Source organism: Rhea americana, unplaced genomic scaffold (assembly GCF_003343005.1).
Source record: "Rhea americana isolate MKP2758 unplaced genomic scaffold, rheAme1 scaffold_222, whole genome shotgun sequence".
In the NCBI taxonomy this organism is placed as follows: domain Eukaryota; kingdom Metazoa; phylum Chordata; class Aves; order Rheiformes; family Rheidae; genus Rhea; species Rhea americana.
In genome coordinates this window covers 479,458-499,739 of record NW_028186337.1, presented here as the reverse complement: position 1 = coordinate 499,739, position 20,282 = coordinate 479,458, and the positions used below count along the sequence as shown (strand labels likewise).

Below are 20,282 nucleotides of genomic sequence, written 5' to 3'. Positions count from 1 at the left end.
ATGGGGAAAGAGTATATCAAATGCACTGAAAACAGGTGTTAAAAACTCAATGCGTTCAAACTGCTGCAGGCTTGTTTATGAACAGCAGCTTAAAGTATTGATGCTATGTGACATAGCCTATAGGAAGCATAATAGGAATGTGAAGGAGATTTAGCGCAAACCTTCAATCTGCAGAGGTACGCATTTGACCATTTTAGAAAGCGGATATTTGATATAGTGAAATTCTACGCGGTTTTCTCAAGTATCTCAACATTAACACATGCAATATCTACAGTCTGGTACAGCCAACCACAGTGGCTACACATACATTCTCTTTATGCAGCCATAGCAACATGTCCCACTGCCAAAATCCATTTTTGAGAATTAGCACAGAAGTTTCAGCATCTGATTCCTTCCATTCCACAATCTCTCACAGGCGTATGTTAGAATTGCTTCCACTAAATACAAATGTCAGGGCTACCGAGCATCTGCATGTGTATGAAACATGTATAGTCTGGTGTTGCACTGCCTTAATCAGCATGCAGTAACTCTATCAGAAAAACCTGAAGAAGTGAGTTTGCTGAGAACTTAGCTCCAACAAATTAAACCTTCCTCCATGTGCTAAGCACTTAAGTTTATGCTAACCACCATAAAACGAGTATGTGAGAATACTCATGTCACAAGCATCAACCTCTAAGCTGTAACTTAAAATGTCAGTTGAGCTTAAATACTTCGTTCCCCCTTAAAATTCAGGTATCACAGAGCAACTGGAATATGAAGCAAGGGAGCATTTATAAAGTAACAGAACAAAGTCATTTGTGTAAMACAATTAGAAGTACCAGAGAGAAACAGATCTGAGTTCCTCAAAAGTGAATTAAATTATATCTATACCTCTAACATCTCCCCCCCAAAATCATAATCCAAAAACAAAATAAAAAAACAGCAAAAACCCACTTTGCCTGAATCAATGTGGTGATGATTTCCCAGGAGAAGGAGCACAATTTAAAGAGCAAGAAAAGGTTTTGCTTTTCTTTAGTAATTACCTTCAGATGACAGAACTGGAATTTATCCAAACATTCCTGTGACCAGAATTTCATCATGCCACAAAGCATTAACACAAATACTTTTTGCCTCCTTTCACTTTTTCACGGGACACAAAGGTTGGAGGCACATGACTCTTATCACCATTCTACCCCCATTTCCTCTCAGATTGTTCATTACCTGTTCGTTATCTGTTAAACTCTGCCCTTTGGGAAAGAGTGGAATGAGTAGCTAATTCATTACTAGTGAAATATCTGACCTTTATTAGCGCTGCAAGGGTATCTTGCAAGACGACATTACGTTCAAATTTTCACATAGCATCATACCATACACTTACGCTGAACACTATGACTGCAGTGTACAGCTGGCTGGTAAAAGCAATTTTTGGCCTCTAACCTTACATGMGTCCATTCCTCCGAGTGTTTGCTTCATCCAACTGGTCACAAGAGAAGGAAAAACATTAAAGAGCTGCAGCAGTGTAATCATGAAATGTCAAGTTATTAAAATAGTTTTATTTTATGGATAAAAACTAAACAGAATTATTTTTTCTTTTTCCCTGTTTCCTTTGAAYTATTCTGATCTCTTTTTGCACTAGAGCTATATCTACCATTCCTGTGCTGAACCTGCCACTCACTCTCCAGTTGTCTCAGCATCTCTTGCGTTAGAAGTCCTTCACGCAGCAATCTGTCAGCAAGAGATCCACGTCCATGGGTTTTCATGTCCTCCTGCCTTGCAGTGGACCTATAGGCTTTCAAGCCCTTTGCTCTTTTCTCTCCTGGAGCCTCCAGCGCAGTAGGGAGTTGCACTGCAGATTTTCCCCCTTGAAGGTCTGACATCAGCCTGGTATCCCTCTTAGTCCTTGAAAGAGGAAATTCTTCTGACACAGCTACTGCTGCTCCAGAAGCAGCAGTAGACTGCGAAGCCCGAATCAGCCTCGTGATGTTGCAGACACCAATTTGTATAATGTTGTCTAGTTTTTTCTGAATATCCCTTACAAGAGCAGCATCAGGGAACATATCCATGAAGCGGTAACTGAAGAGGTGAAACAAAACAGCACACAATTAAACCTTTTCACCCCACAACTAATGACTGAGATGAAGATCAGATATATACTGTGTTAAGTACAACCTTATTACAGGTTACATAGGACAAACACTATTTTAAATCGCACTTCAGCTGTTGCAGTCCAGAGGCCCCTTGTTTCTACTCTTTTCTCTGTCAGTCCCTGTAACTGTTCTCTGCAGAACCCACGACTTTCCCCCACCAARTGGCTACACCAGCATTTGTTAAGATTCTCTAAAGGGCCAGCAAAGGAGCCCATACTGCACCATATCCATACCGGCTTGAAGATGCTATTTTTCTAGGACTTTAAATCACACATATTAGGAGAAAATAAAAATAATTCCCAAGTGCAAAGGCAATACCTTAACCACAGATAGAGGTCAAAAACATCATGAACAGCTTCGAGGTGCACAAGTTCCTTGATATTCTTTGGCGGGGCTAGTGGCCATTTGGTGTGCCGACAGAGCCAGTCAAACGTCAAAGGTTCATTTCTACTAAACTGTCTTGCAAACTGGAAAACAAGTGGATTCAGACAAATCTGCAGTTAGTAAGGAAAGAAGTGTTGTGTTTTTTTTTCCAGTGCATTTATTTACAAAGCTGAACTTACTTTCTGGAATTCCATTATTCATGCAATTCAGGCTGTTCATGTTCTTAACTGACAGAACATGAGTTTGTATTTAGACAGTTACATACTAGCAAAGGTGAGCTTCAACCCTTACAGCACAGTACTAATTGAAGAGTCTGCCCTTGGATGTACGTTTTTAGGCCAGTTTATTACTGAAGAAATGATCAACCAATGTAACAAAACGTCAGTGAATTAAATTCCCTTGAGTCTGTATACACAGAATACTCCAAAAAATATCTCCTTCATCTTACRCACTGTAAGTGTCACACATGCTTTTACTTAATTCCTCAACACAGGAATCGCCTCTTCTTTTCTAGCCCTCATTAACACAATTTGTCCATGGGTCATGCACAGAATTAAGCACCAAAGTCTGGAGCTATCCAGAAAAACTGAACTTTGAAGGCAGACGATTTCATCTACTGAATCAGATAGTCTCTCTCTTCTCCTCCTGCTCATATTCTGCTAATTCTCTTATTTCAGAACCTCATGGGTTGAGAAAGTGATGTTAAATATTTGTTGCCTGACTTAGGAAATGCATTATTCAAAAAACAAAAAAAATTACTCTGTAATAGAAATCAGCCCTCCTGAAACCTAAACATCTCAGCTCTTTTACTAACAGATAAGTCAAATAATATTTAATTTTTCAGAAATGTTAATGACAGAGTAACTAGTTCCAAAATGGCTAATATTAGAGATTTTTGTCCAGCACAGAATGAGCCCTGAATTCACATAGGTGTTTTACCAGCCTAGTTCCCTCTGACAGTGGTTAGGCCCCTCTACACCTACATCACTTCAGATCTCAGTGCTCAGTATTTTCTCAATGAGGCACAATTTTTAAACTCTTTAAATCAGTCATCTAATTTTTAAAGAAATTTAGTTATTTTTGAAAAGTACAGGTCTATTGAACATCTGTGACATGAGGACAACACAGCAGTTTTAYTTTTATAATGTCTTATAGTAAAAGTGTTTAATATAGTCTAAAAGTGGACAAAGATGATAGTGTCTAACAAGTAACAGCCCTGAACAAAAGTCTTAATCCTGAAAAACTGAAGTCATCTGACTACAAATTCCTCAAAATAATCACTCCAGGGGTACAGTGGAGAACAGTTCAGACAGGCGTGAGAACTGAACTCATGTAATTCAGAGAGTAAACTACAGCACTATGTCTTGTGAAGTTTTAATTCTATGAACTTACAACATAAGAAATCATATTCAAGCCCATATTCTTCTAGCTAAAACCCGGATTAGTGGTATCTCCTTTTTAAGGACTAGTTTTAGAAAAATWTAGTGTAAAACTTAATTGTTCTCAAGTGACAAAAAATTCTGACCCTCCCACTCACCAAAGTTCAATGATCACCTGCAAGGAAAGCAGTAGGATTCTGAGCCAAAGAGCAGAAAAGCTTACAAATTTTAATTTATATCCCAAAATGAGAATCAGATCTCAGAAGTGAAAAGCTTCAGCCAATGAAAATGATACAGAATCCAAATATTAAAAAAGAAAAAAATATATACCTCCAATTATTTTAAAATGCTCACAAGTAGAAATATAAAAATACATTCAAATGATTTAAAGACCAAATTTGTGATAAACATAAAAACTAGACACAGCCTCATCGTATCAAGACCCATTTAGTCCAATATAAATGCCATATTTTCAGGGAGGAGGAACAACTGACCTTTAACAATGTTGTACACACAAAGGGCTCCTTTCTGTTCAAGGGTGCAGTGCAGAAGACATACCGTGATCGCAAATTTAGTGGAATGTGCTGAATCATATCTGCTAGAAATTTAAAGTCATCAATATTGCAGACAAAGTAGAGTCCATCAACTTGTGAGAGACTCACAAAAATATCCTGTGAAAACAAAAGCAAATGAAGAGTATGCTATTACAGAAGAGTTGTTAAACCTATTAACCAAACCAAGTAATGATTTGGTTTTTCAAAGTCCAATGATACTGAAAGAACAATTAAAATAATCAAATTCTACCTAAAGTAATAAAAATTTGGAGGAGATCCCTCTGCACTTCTAACAGGATTTTAACTAAATTCTTTAACATAGGATCGGGGAGGACATAATGCATTATGCTTTATTTAAGCATTTTCAATTAATCTAAGCATCCAACACAATATTCCAGAAGCAYAGATTTTAGCTACAAAGAACATCAGAGCCAGTTATTTCTATGTTTAAAACTTGTTCCAGGTTTATCTCTTAGCATGACCCCAAAAGCTATCTTTACAGTATAACATTCAATAGTTGAGTTACTTCTAGGTCAGAGATTTATTTTAGGAAGATAGGCATCACAAAATAAATACACTGTTGCAACAGAAGCATTCAAAGAATACCTGAAACATGCAATGCTTAGCAAAACTGCAGATGCCACTGCACAAGGGAATTTTTATGGGTCCCCTACTCTCTAGTGTATATGTGATCATTAATGAAGCACTGAGCTTAATTAAATGTGTGACTGAATACTTAAGAGACCAATACTGACACAATTTTAATCTTATGGAAATTCTAAAAAGTTAAAACTTAAAGSTGGGCTATTACTCTAACAATTAACTCTTCCAAGATGTGTCTGAGTATAATCTTTCACCTGGGGGCTAGAAACCATACACTTTCCTAAGTAACAGGACATCAAAGAACYATCATATGCATTCAAATCAATGAAAATTGTTCTGAAAAGTTCTCAGATGAATACTAATGTGGTCTTAGAAGTTTAATTTCTACTTTAAAATATTTAAACACTTACAAAAATTCTATTGCCAGTCCCAAGCAACCATGGCCATGTAGATCCCATAAAATGCATTTCTTTAAWTTAAGCAAACATTGTTTTGCCATAAAATCCACAGAACCAGAAAAAATAATTAAGTAGCTCTCAGACAGACAGAAATCTGATATGACCAGCTCAGTTTTCCAAGAGTTTTCACATGAAGTTATCAAAATTTTAATCTCTAGGGCATCAGCCTCAGACCAAGAAGTTCACTTTTAAAATACAGAAAAATTAAATGAGAAGGTTCTTGCGTCAGATACTCTTCAACACATGTACACACATTTGCACACAAAAGCTATTTTTAATCATCCTTACAATTAGATTGGAGAGAGTGGCATCAGGTAGATGATAAGCAAACATTTCTATCTGCTCAGCAGTAGGATGCAGGCCAGCTGCCTAAAGGGAAAATAAAGAAATTTTTCATTAYTCTTCAACATCTTTAAGTTAGTGCACAAGAAAAAAAAATAGACGGATAAAATGCAAGAAAATAAAGTACCCTACAGAATCCAATTTATTCAGGACACTTATCTGGAACTTAAAGACTTCCATATTTGAGCTTTCAATTCTCAGAAGATCAGCTTCAATATAAATTAAAACATTGCAAGGCCTATGAATCCTGTAAATGTGCCTTATATTCCAAGTCACTCTGGTACRACACAATCAATTTTTGTTGCTTCATTGTAAACAGACACAAAGAATAATAATTTGGGATCAGGTTATAGCAGCATAGCTCCAAAGAACATCTGTACAAATTGAGTACTAAGCGCTCACCTTCAAAGGCCGCACAGGCTCACTCAGAATTTCCTTCAGCTGCAGCAGGTCATCTCGATGCATCGTAGTGACTTCTCCTTGCTTGAAAGACGAGCCATAACGCCCAGCTCTACCCGAGATTTGTAGAGCCTGAGAGGTTGTAATTAAATCTATTTCCTTCTCTCCCTTTTCATTGATATTTGGCTTCACTATAGAGTTAAAAATTATTCTTTTTATACATCTGAAATATTTGAACAAAAACAAAGAGTAATCAATTTTKCAAACTATTTCCAATACACAACCTACTACAGAAGAGTGAAAGCTTGCTTTTTTAAAAAACAAAACCAAACCAAAACAAACAAACAAAAATTTCCCCTCCACAAATTAMGAGACCAAAGGAATTGCTTTACCATGAAGACAGCATTCTCAGAGGGCAGCATAAGACTGCTGGTTAGTCACAGGATATATCAGTCCTGTTCTAATACGGTCCCAGGCTATTCATCATTTGCCTCAGCAGAGCGTATAGCACTGATTGCATCACCTTTACCAATTTAATGCATCTGAAGCTGGACTGGCCCTACCCTACATTTCYCAATGCAAGGGACTCGTGTTCTGTCACCATAGCCCACCTAACCCCAGTGAATCTAAACTACCTTGACAGTGCTTGATCTCATACAGGATTAGGCCAAGTGAACMATTTACCTCTTAAAAAATCAGTTTTAGAATTAAAGCTTAGATCTACCCAATCAAATCAATGACTACTTCAAATTAAAGCATATGCATTGCAAATGTTCTCTAGACATAACAGACATCTAAATAAATTAAACAAATTGAGGGGAAACAAGTAAAGAAACTAAGGCAAGTATCGCCCCAAAAATAAGCATTACTYACAAGTTGAGTCCCATTCCAATCGCATCTGTAGCAACTAAAATTTTGCATGGATCATCAGGATCATTGAATTTCTTTGCCTGTTCAAGTTTTGTTCCTAAAAGGGTGTGATAAACATTTCATGTAGCAAACTTCTTGTAATATAAAGATAGCACATCTCTAAACTCAGTGACTTTGTAGTAGGTTGAGAAAATTTTTTTTGCTTTTCCTTTTTTTTGGATACTTGGCTGTGGCTTGTAGCATTATTTGTTGTTTTTTTAAAACCTTCCCCAGAGCTGTGAATAGGCCTCATTTAATTAAAACTAACTGAAGAACAATATTAAGTACGTAATGAAGATACAACCCCAAGATTATAATACCGGTCAAAGAGTTTCACTTTCTATAAGTTCATATCTTGATGCAAAAATTGGAAAATTTGTACTGTTTCATTTAAAAAAAAGTTTATTTAAATAAAGAAGCAAAAAACAGAATACATACATACTTGTGTGTGTGTATATATATATATATATATATATACACACACACACATATACACACACACACACATACATGTTAAAAAAAAAAAAAAAAGGAGTTCTTTACCTGGTGGCAGACTGCCATATATGACAGCACATTCTAATCCTCTGGCTTCAATCTGTCGGCTGACAGAATAAATGTCATTCTTACTGAAACACACAATGCAGTCCCCGGGCTGGAGGTTATCTAGAGATTCTAAGGCATAATCCAACACAGTAAGAGGAGTGAGTCTCTCGTAGTTTCGAACCTAGAATTAAAGAGCAGTTGTGAAAGATGAGATATTTTTTATGTAAAATTCATACAAAAGTTCAGCTAATGTGCTAAAAATCACAACTGAATGCAACACCAAAAGTTGTCTTATAATTCTGAAGTGATTAGTACTGGGGAAAAGATGACATACATCTTATGTAATCAAAAACCACGTATTTGCAGGATTGCCCAAGGCCTTTTCAAGAAGCAGAGAACTAAGCATTTTTACATATAAACTAGATTCAAGGGAAGAAGCATACAGACTACTGTACAGTCAAAGCAATCCTAGGGAGAACTGAGAGACAGTTTTCACTGATTCAGTCACTTGAATGCAGTACTTGTCSTCTTTAGAGGTAGCAGTCCCATGAAGCATGGATATGTAAGGCTACAGCTAATTCACCTGAAAATCATGCAGGCTGCACTACCAAAATTATGTTGTTAAATAATCTTTAGAAATGAATTTTCCCAGAAAAACAAGTTTTTTGACTCTAAGGTTGCGTTGGAGAGATATTTCAATCACTTTCTTCTGGTGGTTTAGCCCTTCTAACAAGTTTCCTCATCACATGAGGAATGAATAACAGACAGAGTAAACCGAGCAAATTGAGGCCATTGTGTATTTCAGGAAGAACAGAACTGTACAGAAAGCCACTGGACAGTTGYAGTGTTCCCTGAGGTGAAGTCAGCAGAGCAGTTACCTTTTAAAGGCAAAACATTGTGACCAAAAAAATCAAAATAGAAATGACCATCAAAAACTCCAACTTAGCAGCATCTCCTTTGACTAACAGGAATGGAGCAACATTTTAACAAAATAAACCCCTGCAAGAATAGCTTTGATCAGTTATATCCCAAAGGAAAGCTTTTATTTTAGCCTGTTTTCTGACAAGAATCACCTCATGTTGTCTGTCTGTAACATTACARAATTAAAAAACCTACCTCAACCTCCTCCCCTGTAGTGTACATGAGTTCTGTCACCAACTCAATAGCAGCAGCTTCTCCACAMACATGGATTTCTTCCGCACAGAGCCCTGAACAAGATCCAATGAAATAAAGTGCAAAATGTTACATATGTATATACACAGCAACTCTACCTGACATTAACAGTTACCAAAAAGAATACATTTTGCTTTCTGAACACATCAGCAAGGACTGTATTCTATCTCCTTCAACTTCTCAAACCCCAATACCAAAACTTCCCCTACAAGACACTGCATCCTTGGTGTTACTCTTGATCTCATCAGGCGTTTAGAAATCTGGTACCACAACCATCTGAGCTGTAAATACCTGGTTGCATCTTCACAGCTCAAACAATAGGTACCCTCAGCCACTGAATAAATGGAGTAAAACTTTCTGCACATGTTTTATTTATTCATGCTTTGCTGTCTCCCCAACCACAGCTGAACTGGAAAGCTTTGCTTTCTGCATGATCTTTTAAAATTATGAACACATCTTTAAAGTAGTCACAATGGTAAAAGGTTAAAAATAAAAGGTAGTTGAAGTGTGACAAATCATCCTGCCAAATTCAGCATCAAAGCAKTGGAGTGGGAGAATCTGATTCTAAACTTCTGATGAAAAATCTAGGTAAAAATTAATTTCAGAGCTCCTCTTGAAAAATTACAAAAYTAGCAAAAGAAACTGCTCTCATAAGATTTTAATAGATTAATGCTCTAAGTGAGCTATTTGAAATAGCTCATAATTTATAGCATTGTTAATGCTGTAAAAATTTGCCATGCTACCATTATTTAATAGGATCTTAAAATTAACTCTGAAAACTGTATAGTTTTAATTGCACAAAAAATAGTTCTAGAAAATACTCAATGTGAAAGGACAGCATAGTCTGACAATATAGACTCTGTAATAACCAAGCCTAGAAAAATGCATCTGCAAAACTTAAGACAATAAAAATTTCAAAACCATTCCGTCAGCAACACAACAAGTAACTTGTTGTCATACAGAGAACTGAATTGTATGAAGAAATACTCACTTTTATTTTGCGTCACACATTGTAATCACTTCAATATGCTGAGTTCTACATTTGAATTTAATATGTCATTTAGAAACTACTAATTGTCAGCACTGACAGGCTTACCTAGAAGGGCTCTTGTCCAAGCCCACCCTCTAGCAGGATCTCTGATCATCTGAATTTCATCAATCACAGCAACTTCATCTTAAAAACAAATCAAAAAAAAAGTTACGTGCCAAGCAAGGAAGAACATCTAGAACAGCAGTACTAAACAGGAAGGAGCATCTCAGAGGCTTTCTATAGAAAGTTACTCATATCAAGTTAATTATCTACCATCAGAAAGCTAATCTGAGACAATCCAGGTTTTATTAAAACTGTTCTAACTTATCTCAGGAATTGTTCAAATAAGAGTGAAAAGGTATAGCTCAGCTACTAAATAGGAGATTACTTGATAGCAGCAACACATGTAAAGATAGCAGTAGATGTGAGCAAAACAGTCGTGCATACATACAAGGCGTACTTGTGCTGCACATTTCAATGGTACAAGCAATATGTGTAGCTTGTCTGGCATCTTCATTGACATACACACGCTCTTCTCCTGTCACCAAGTCACATGGCACATTCTAAAGAAAGTCAGAAAATTCACATTAAATTTCTTGAATATAACCGAATCATTCCACCAAGGGGGGGGGGGGAGGAAGAGATTCTTAAAGTATCTTCAAAAAATTCAATAACAGAAGTTACCCAGAGAATAGCTACTCAGCCTGTTGACATTTGTGCCCTRTGTTTAAGCTCTGTCAGACTGAAGTACCAGTATAACAAAGAGGTAGTATCTGTTACTAGATGCCAGCTCCACCTCTTCCCCCTCCCTCATTCCTGCAAGAGATTGCATCTTTCTTTCAGCACTTCAGAACTGCCACATCTGCAAAAAAACTATTGGAAGAGCGGCTCATAAAGCAAGGCTCAGCCTTGCAAGCTCCAGTCTCCCCCATTCATTTAGTTACTGCCCTGGCAGGTGTCTCACCTCCTACCTTGGACTGGCACAGTAACAGTTCACAGGATTTAGCTGAGAGAGACAGCARGAGCCACCGACTATGTCAGCTCTACACTTGCTGAATCTCAGACAGATGGCTGCTCATCCCTACTCGACAGCCATCTGCGGAGTCACCAAGGAGCTCTGGTCGAGCCTCACAAGATCCTTTGATAAATCCTACTGCACATACATGTTACGCTACACTAATGTGATATACTACTGAGATGCTTTAAAACTGGCTTTGTTCTGTGCAGATGGAAACACACTAATGAAAAGCTTTCAMAGAGATGCTGGAGGCAAAAGAAAGTACTAATGAAAGCTTCCTCTAGGGATCTGAAATACAAGGGCACTGGTGTTCACCAACTCATTCATCTGAAGCTGCAAAACTTTTTATTATCTGGCAAAGTAAAATGTACTTAAACATTGAAGTAGAAGAGGGAAGAGAGTTAAGCAAGGGTAATTACCTGAGTACACGCTAAAGCAAAGGTAATAGACAAAAAACAAAAAAACAGCTTCCACATGGAAAAAGCTAACAGCACAGCTTAACCAAACTCAGGGAAGGAGAAATCACCACAGAAACATGGAACCAGGCTACAGGGACGAGCACAGGGGACGTGCTCTGGAGAAAGTCATGTTCCATTCTGCGGGCCTCACACAGAAACGCGCTACCAGTATTCACACAAACAAGAAGCAATGCAACGCAAAGCTACACTGCTTCACAGACTACCTTAAGCAACTACAACATTTTACAAGCATGCATTCACAAGACCATCCTAGTATTAAGGATGCAGGTAAGTAATATAACATACTGACAGCATCATTACTCTTTTGAAAGATCTCATGAGCCAGAAGTTTTAGTGGACCACAGTATATTCCTGATTTTGCTGATAAAAATCTCTGGATAGCATGGTAAGTTTTTCCACTGTTTGTAGGACCAGCATGGAATATTATTTTTCTTTGAATAGCCCTGGCTTCTGGATACCTAAAAACATACCAAGGAAAAAGAAAAAGAGAGAGAGAGAGAGAGAGATTTGTTTAACATGTATATTCAATTTGGCATTCTGGATACCAAGTTAGGTGAAATTCCAAATTAACTTACACAGTTCCTTATCAATAGATATTTGGAGTGTAGTAAAAGCAGAAGGATTAAGTTCTTAAACAGAAAGTACAAAGAGGCTACCACGTCTTATATATTCATTTTCTAATTCATGACACGTGCAGAGTGATTTCTCGCTACTGCAGTGTTTCTAAGAGTATATTAACATTTTAATGTTCTGATGCACTGCTTCCCAGATACGGCCACAAGACAGGTTTGCGGCWTATCTTGTAACAAAGATAAGAATTTCTGAGACAATTTATTGTAAAAGCAGATGGATACATGAAAYGCAAGATACATATCATGAAGCTTAAGTCCACAGTCTATGCAATTCTGTGACAGTAAAAAAACACTGACCAGTTGGGCGGCAATCTTAAATCACTGATCTTGCGCAAATCATCCATACAATCCAGCATTGGAAAAATCTGCTTTGCATGTCTCAAGAAAAACGGAAAGAGATCATCCACATGACCTAGAAGATAAACCCTTTTAAGTCTGCATGCTCGYTGGTTTGAAGGTATGCATATTCATAAACTTAAAAATAATAATGTTAACTATTCCCACCACATGCTTTCAACTTCTGGCTTTCTACAGTGGTCAGTAACTATCTCAACGACAGAAAAGTAAACTAACACAAATATATGAGTTCATTAAGCACAGTAATACAAACAAAATAGCAAACAAAAGCTATATTTCTGTATATTCACTCCAGCTAGCCTACATACCCATAGAACTTCTAAATTAAATGAGAGGCTATGGAAAATCTGGGCGAGAAATAGCTTTTCTGTCCTAAGATGATCTTAGGTTTCTTCCTAAATTCACATGATGCCTTGGAATAAATAAATAAATAAAACTTCTAAAATGGTTTTATGTATAAAGAGAGATAAGCAGAGGACTTCTAGCTTCCTTAATCTACTAAAGCTTGGGAAATCTGKTTCGGTATTGTAAATCCCCAGTGCTTAGGACAGCAAAGAAAAAATAAGAAAGAAAGTCAACTCAGAAGAGAGACTCTGTTTCAGTACACGCTGTTCTGAATGTTTGCAGAGCAGACACATAGACCTAAAGGTCTCATTTAAGGTCACACACTGATTGTCCAGCCTCCATAGCATTTCAAAGAACTACCTAGATCAAATAAATGTTATCATCTAAGCCTCCAAACAATCAGTAATCTCTTTTCCATTAAGAATTAGTATTGAATAAATAAATCAAAAATTATTGTGAATAACTTACATTTTGTAGTATTTTAATTATCATATTAATCACAAGCAAAGTTCGCTTAAAAGTTAGAACTGCCACAATAAACCATCCTTTATACTCCTATGTAAGCAAATTTTAAAGGATCTAAGTAATACTCATAGATAGGTAAATAAGGATTTCATCTGAAAGATTCTATGCAGATAAAATATTAAAATACTTCTAAACCATCTTGAATTTTAAATCATTTTAAATCTACACATTTACATTTTAAGGTGAAATCTACAGGTACTACAGCCTTTAAATTACCGCTATTAAAAACATACACACAGCATCAAAACAGAAGTTCAGAAGCTTATAAGCTCTAGAGAAAGCTATTTCTGTTACTACCAACTAGCATATCCTCTCAGTTAGGTGTAGTTAATTACAACACACAATGCAATAAGCAAATAACACTCATTTCTACTAGTGCTACACAGAAACAGAACAGTTACAGAGCTGTATTCCCAAGCTTTTAAAGTCACCTAAACAGGAGAATGCTCTCRAAGTGCCCTCTAGTGACTACCAAATTTGAAAGGAATATATTGAACAGTAGTTTTCATTTCAYCAATGAGCAGTCACTATAAAATGACAGGCTTCTACTAGCTTACTTAGGAAGATTCAAAGACAGAATATCCCATAGGCTGGGCACAAATGTTTCTAAAGAGAAAGTGGAATGACTTTTTAATCTTTATTACAGTATAGTGGAAAAGGTACACAGGAAGATAGTTAAGTAGAGAAGTTAGAAACAAAGAAATTCATAAAACATGCATTTTGTTTTACAAGTACTCCCAATACTTGCCTGCATCACAGCATATATCATTGAGAATAATATGCAAATCAGCACTCACAGAACTGGATTCCATGATATATTTCCTAAAGCTTATAAACGCCTGGTGAAAAAGGCGAGCTGTAAGAGAAAAGAAAAAAGCAGAGCATAATCATGTGATTGTAATCAGAAAACTTTMCTTGTAAAAACCTATCAAAAACCTAAAGTAGTTCACTACAAATCTATTCCTTAATGTGAGATAACACAAATAAACATAAAGGCTACTTGACCTCAGCAATGGAGAAAACCCGAGCAAGCTGTGCTGTGGGAACAACCATAAAAGATCAGATCCGCTTAACGCCGTACGTGAATAAAGACTTTCAATGACAATGTTTGTTAATGTATGCAGATTGGAGACTTAAATTGTCTGAAGAAGACAAAGTTGCTCTACAATAGTAGGAAAAAAGAAAATGTCACTAAAAGACAAAGAAATCCAACCCTGTCTGCCTGGATACAGGCAGAGGTAGAGCACTATTAAACAGTGGAGAAGGGGGCCTTGGGTGGATGCCCACAGCAATAAAAACAGATTTCACATGGGGGGGGCAGAAAAAAAAAAAGAATCTTAGAAGGCCATTTGCTTACCATCTAAGCCATTTTCTGCTCCTAGTCTCTGGATTTCTTTCCTTTTGTAAAACTTATTCAAGTTTTTTAGAACTTCACCTGCAAGAAAAAGAGTAACACTGAGTTATCAGGTTTACCTTTTCTCAAAATTAAATCAAACACTGCTGACCTGAAGATCATGGTTTAGTCTCATTACTTTAGAGGGAGGAGGTCTTTGCCATGATGAAGAGATTCGAACGGTTTCTCCCTAGATTAATTACAAACAACATTCAAGCTTTCTGTGGAAGATGACAATCGTAAAATACAGCACTAAGAACAGCCAGGAAGATTGGGACATTCTAGTGGAGTATCCAAGATCAAACTCTCCCGTTTACTACACAGGAAAGTGTGAGAAAACCTGCAGCTAACCTGTAACAAAACAGAATGATAAACAGGCAAATTTTGTGGATGTTTTTTGTTTGCTTTTTATCTATACCTACCAGTAAACAGTAGGCTTTAATGTGAAGGTTAAATCTGCTTATGTCACTCAGTGAAAGCTTTTACTGTATCTCCTCTAAGAAAGTTACTTCCCTCCTTACTGCTTCCAAGATACATTCTCCAGAAAGAGCAGACAGACCAGACATTATTTAAGCTGGGRAAGAGGAAGATAAAGGTGAGAAAATGACTTGACAGACTTTCTTCCTCTATCATCTGCCAGCAAATCAGATTTGTTTGCACAGAATCTTGTTATAAACTTATCAATAAACCCCTTCCCTGAACACTTTCCYCACACTCACTTTCTTGAACGCTTTGTAAACTGAGGTATGCTCTCCAACCTCATCTTCTAGTGGATGTTTCATCACTACAAAGTCAGCACCAGTACTCTTCTCCACAGTACCAGACGCTCAAGTGACATGTAATGTTGTTATTTTTTGCTCCTGTCCAAACTAGTGGAATAGGCAGAAAGTAACAGTCAAAATAACATTTGTTTACAAGTTCAAAAAAATTAATTAATTTGAGGGTTAACAGCCCCTCAAACGGTGTTTTCCCTTTAGCCCATCAAAGAAACACTAGAGTTGGATCTAAGCGCAACAGRCTGCGCAAGCATAGCAACGAGTCTACTCCAGCCTGTAAGTCTCCCCTCACTTCTGCCTATCCTTTGGCTGCACTGACTCTGTACCCATAACAAATATTCTTCTAAGTGAATTCTGAACAGAAAGAGTAAGCACTGGATTTCCACCACTTCAAAATTTTAGCCTTATTAGAAAAACTAAGGTATCAAATATCTTAGATGTATTTCAAAAATATCATGTATGATAGTATCTTTGAATACTGAAAGTAGCTAGGATTAACATTACTCAAATTTTCAAAGGAAACTACAAGGAAACTATTTACTAATGTATGGTTTGAATTTAGTTCATTAAACATTGGTTAAATCACAATGGCAAAAAAGCATCCCTTTCATCTACAGCAGATCAGAAACCTTCCATCTACCCAATGTGGGAAGCAGCTGACAAACTTACTCCTTGTAGATCTGAATTTCAAGAAACCTCACGTTTTAAAAGGCTAGGACTGGTACATAGGGCAGCACACCACTGGTTTGCCAGCACAAGTCAGCGAACACAATGCTACCATGCTCTGCCCTCTGCAGTTAACTCCCTACTTCTGAAGTCTCTGCCTGGAGATGGAAAACTCCCCTTGAGATCAACTCATGGAATTGCAAGACTGCCTTCCTTTCCAAGAAACTGTACTCTAGAGCACAGAGACCACTTTGAATAATAAAACATCACCAGATGAGAAGAATCTGACAAAGCAGAAAACAGCAGCAGTAAAAAGACAGGAGAGTAAAAAACAGTGGCTACATCCCATTCTGAAAAGACTTCTCACCCTCCACACCGGGTCTGAGCAGTCTACTAACAGATTTCAACTTACAGCCTGAAGGCTCCTTCCGAAGCGTTTGCAGAGGTAACTACACAAAAATCAAGTTCACTGTCTGTGGGCTTACATTCACTACACAGGTGTCCGTATTGATATCAGAAAACATTTTAAGGCCCAGAAATCAAGAAGAGATTGGAAGACACTGCATTAAAAGAAGGTATGAGGCTAAATGTCTCTTCAGAGCTTACGTAAGAACTTCTGAAAGATTGGAAAGTATAGAACACTATTAACAGTTAACGTGACATCAATCATAAATCTAAATTCACCACATACTAGCTTTACTACAAGATGAAAAGGTCAGCGCCAGAATATTTGTTACTATCCTAGGCAGCATAACCTTGAGACCATCACAGCCCTCAACATTCAAGGTCACTCTCCTTCCTAAGCACAACTATTTGCCTTAACAATAAGGTACATCTAAACAAAATGAGGCTGGCATTGCAGAGCAAGTAAGTATGTCCACGTTAGCTTTAATCAACTGCATATAATAGCACCTATTTCTACCGCCTGAGCTAGCAATCAGGGTACACACCCAAGAGATATGTTCTGCCTCTATCATTATCCTTTTCACCATTTACTTCTGTTCTAAGATTTCCGTTTTTAACCTTTCTTCTCCTTTTAGCTCTTACTCCCTAATTACTTTAATTTCTTAGTAGGATTTTCTTAGGGTTCTCTATAAAAAAGTGCTGACACTGCAGCACTGTTCAGAAAGTATACAGTTACCCTCCAACATATCCTATTCACTTAGACAGTTTAGTCCTATTTGTAGGACATTCACTTATTTATTTTCCTGCATCTAAGATCATAACAGGCAGTTTCAACAGGACCACATGCTTCCACTGGGGCAGTTCAAGTGCTTTAATTTAAAATTCCTCCGGAGTTATTAGAGGGCTTGCACCGTACAGTCCAAGTGACCTCGCACATCTAACATTAACCTGTCTCCTCAAACACTTCATGTTTCTGACACAGGAGTGGCTGASAACATCTCATCTTTCCTAGCTTACACTTTTCATCAGTAAGGACAGGTCCCTGGTCAGACAGAGTGGCAAACCGACCATTAGGGCTCCAAATCAACAACTATATCAAGAATTCTGAAGCCACACTGCACAAAGTGCTGATCTGACATAGGGTCAGTTTATCTGTTCAAATTTATCAAGAAATAGTTAATGCATCATCTCCACACCCCGAGGCCTGCATCTAAACCAGACCTAATTTGTGCTGTCAGCTGATTTAGCAACATTCAGGCCCAGTGTTAAATATTATGGAACCAGGGACCGATCCTTATCCCTCCATACTGATGGCAGATCATTTATATTTACAATATCTTCATTTTATCTCACTGCTGTCTTTATACCCTCTTCTTTTGCTACCAGACACTTGAGTAGATGTCTTGCCTTTTTTCATTTTCCTTTCTAAATTTAGCATCACAGTTTCAATTTTTTATGTAATTGCTGCTTAGATATTTCACTATTAAGTCCTAATATATTACCTATCCACTTAACCATATGTATTAAACAGYTTGTTTAAGGAAGCATGGAATCACACAAAGTGTTTAGAAAACACCTACCTAAATCTTAAACCATTCTGTCATGTGATAATTTCATACTGCTCTATCAGTTGTTTCCCGTAACACTGTCCGCTTGGGCTTTTTACAGCAAGGATGTCATCATTATACGATTACACCAGTAACATTGCTAAAGTACAAGCAACGAAASGCAAATTAAATGCAATGAAAGGAATAGAAAGACATGTTCTGGTGTAATCTCTGTAAGTTAAGTTCAAAAACAAGACATCTGCTAATTATAGTAAGTAATTAGTAGGTAATTAGGGGTTACAACCCACTTGATAYCCCAGAATTAAAAGCGTACACCACCACTCAATGATACACTTCCTACAAAAATCGTAAGAGACAGCGTAAAGATGCAGCTGTGAACTGAGTTCCACTACACRGAGTTAAGCACAGTTGTTATAAAGGTTTCTATAAAACTGGCTTTGCAAAACTGTGCTTCTAAAAAGGCTTCACTTGTACTGACAGTGTTTGACTAGCTTTAAATATATGACTACCGTATCATGTCAACAAATAACAAGTTAACAAGATGATCCGTACTGGAACAAAGCATACTGTAATTAACAGTATTTCTTTAAAAGTTGTTGTAAGAAAGCCTGTAAATACTCAGCTTACAAATCTTTACTAACAGAATTTAGTTCAGTATCGGACAGTGGAATTCAACCAACTGCCTTCAGTCAAAATATCACAAAAACAAATAGTTGCCTGATTCAATGCATGGTCAGAACAAAATGAAAAAAAGTGAGAGGAAGGGTATTTATTTTATATTTTAATGGGCATTTGATAAGGAAGGTCTCATCGATTTTCCTTTTTAACATTATTGCTGGAGTTCRAAATATTAAATTAGTAGTAGTCACACACACAGAGTCACAGGCCAACAGGCCAGATAAAGCACTGCAGTGGCCAGATGACAGTATTCCTCACAGGTCTCGCGTGAAAGAACTTCACACTCAAACTCAGTCTGTTTGAAGCAGCTAATTTTTACTTGTGGGAATGTAAATAATTTTAGTCAATCTGCTCTCCCAGCACAAGTTACCAGAGATCAGTCACAGCCTATACTTGTTTTCCCAGAGCATTTTAGTTTTAACTTTYGAAAAAACAAACATTACTCATTTGCTCATACAGGAAACACATAGTTATGTATGAGTAAGATGCCATCATTCAGATTTACTATCATCTGAGGAATGTACTAGTAAGTTAAGGTGACACTCAGAGAGGAGTCTGAAGACAACACAGATTTCTTGTCTTACACCTGTTCAGGATTTCCCCTCCTCATTTCCAGGCTTTTTAGCTGCTGGAGTCATGCATTGCTTTCTTGTGGGCTCTAAACAAATTAAGATCATCTTCCCATGCTTTCTTTACCTGCAGTTAATACAAATACTACTTCATTGTACACTTGATTAGGAGAGCATATAAAAACAAGAATTTTCATTTATGCCTACTATGCTTGGAATTACCAAATATCAAAGCAAGCTAAAACTTATTTGTTATTTAAGCCTTTGAAAAAGGCATTCTGGCACAACTAGATAAATAAGACTATTCCTAAGCAGAAGACTGAAACAGATGAAGAATGAGTAGCACGTACGGCTCATAATTAAAACAAGAGAAAAAGTTGAACAGAGTAGTTACAACATATGAAGCTTCTTGAGGAATAATTATATAAAAAAGTATCAAAAACTGAACAGAAACGTCAAGCATCTAAAAGTTAACGAACCGTTTCTTTGCTGTTTCCACTTACAAGTCCAAAACCTGAACACGTCAAATAAAGTGACATGAAGTACACCTAACAGACTATAAAACGGATAAATAAAACATCTGAGAAGGACGCTACTTTACGTGCTGCCAAGGCTGAAATTCAGGCTCCTGCACTGCTCCTGACACCCCCAGCAGCTCCAACAACAACAACAGAGCGGAGAGCTCTTAACGCAGCTTTTACGGCCAGTGGCCGCACTCGCAGGTACTCGCTCTTCACTCAAGGCTCGAGAACACCCACAAGGCTACTGCTCTGCCCGAACGCTCAAGCGAAGCCCCCGCCACCGCCGGCGCGCCGCTGAAATGCGCAGGGCGCGTTCGCCTACGGCCGCCGCTCTTCGGCCGGAGCGGGGGCAGCTGCGGCTMCCGCCCCCGGGCACGGCGGGGCAAGGCCGCAGCAGGCGGCGGGGTGGTGGTGGGGGGGAGGCACGACGGCAGGAAGCCGCCGCCGCCG

The 20,282-nt window shown here is 37.6% G+C and overlaps 1 protein-coding gene across 1 annotated transcript; it reads right to left on the bottom strand.

The window, feature by feature from the left end:
- Window positions 1–1,259: 1,259 nt before the first annotated feature.
- Window positions 1,260–15,431, bottom strand: SUPV3L1 (Suv3 like RNA helicase). Its single transcript, XM_085305586.1, has 15 exons — window positions 15,365–15,431; window positions 14,614–14,691; window positions 14,005–14,112; window positions 12,327–12,441; window positions 11,687–11,855; window positions 10,352–10,463; window positions 9,967–10,044; window positions 8,814–8,905; window positions 7,698–7,878; window positions 7,119–7,212; window positions 6,249–6,468; window positions 5,793–5,873; window positions 4,384–4,560; window positions 2,445–2,593; window positions 1,260–2,052 (listed from the first exon to the last, which is right to left on the bottom strand). The coding sequence occupies exons 1-15, from the start codon at window positions 15,429–15,431 to the stop codon at window positions 1,560–1,562; spliced, it is 2,214 nt and encodes a 737-aa protein (XP_085161712.1). The 3' UTR covers window positions 1,260–1,559.
- Window positions 15,432–20,282: the final 4,851 nt, after the last annotated feature.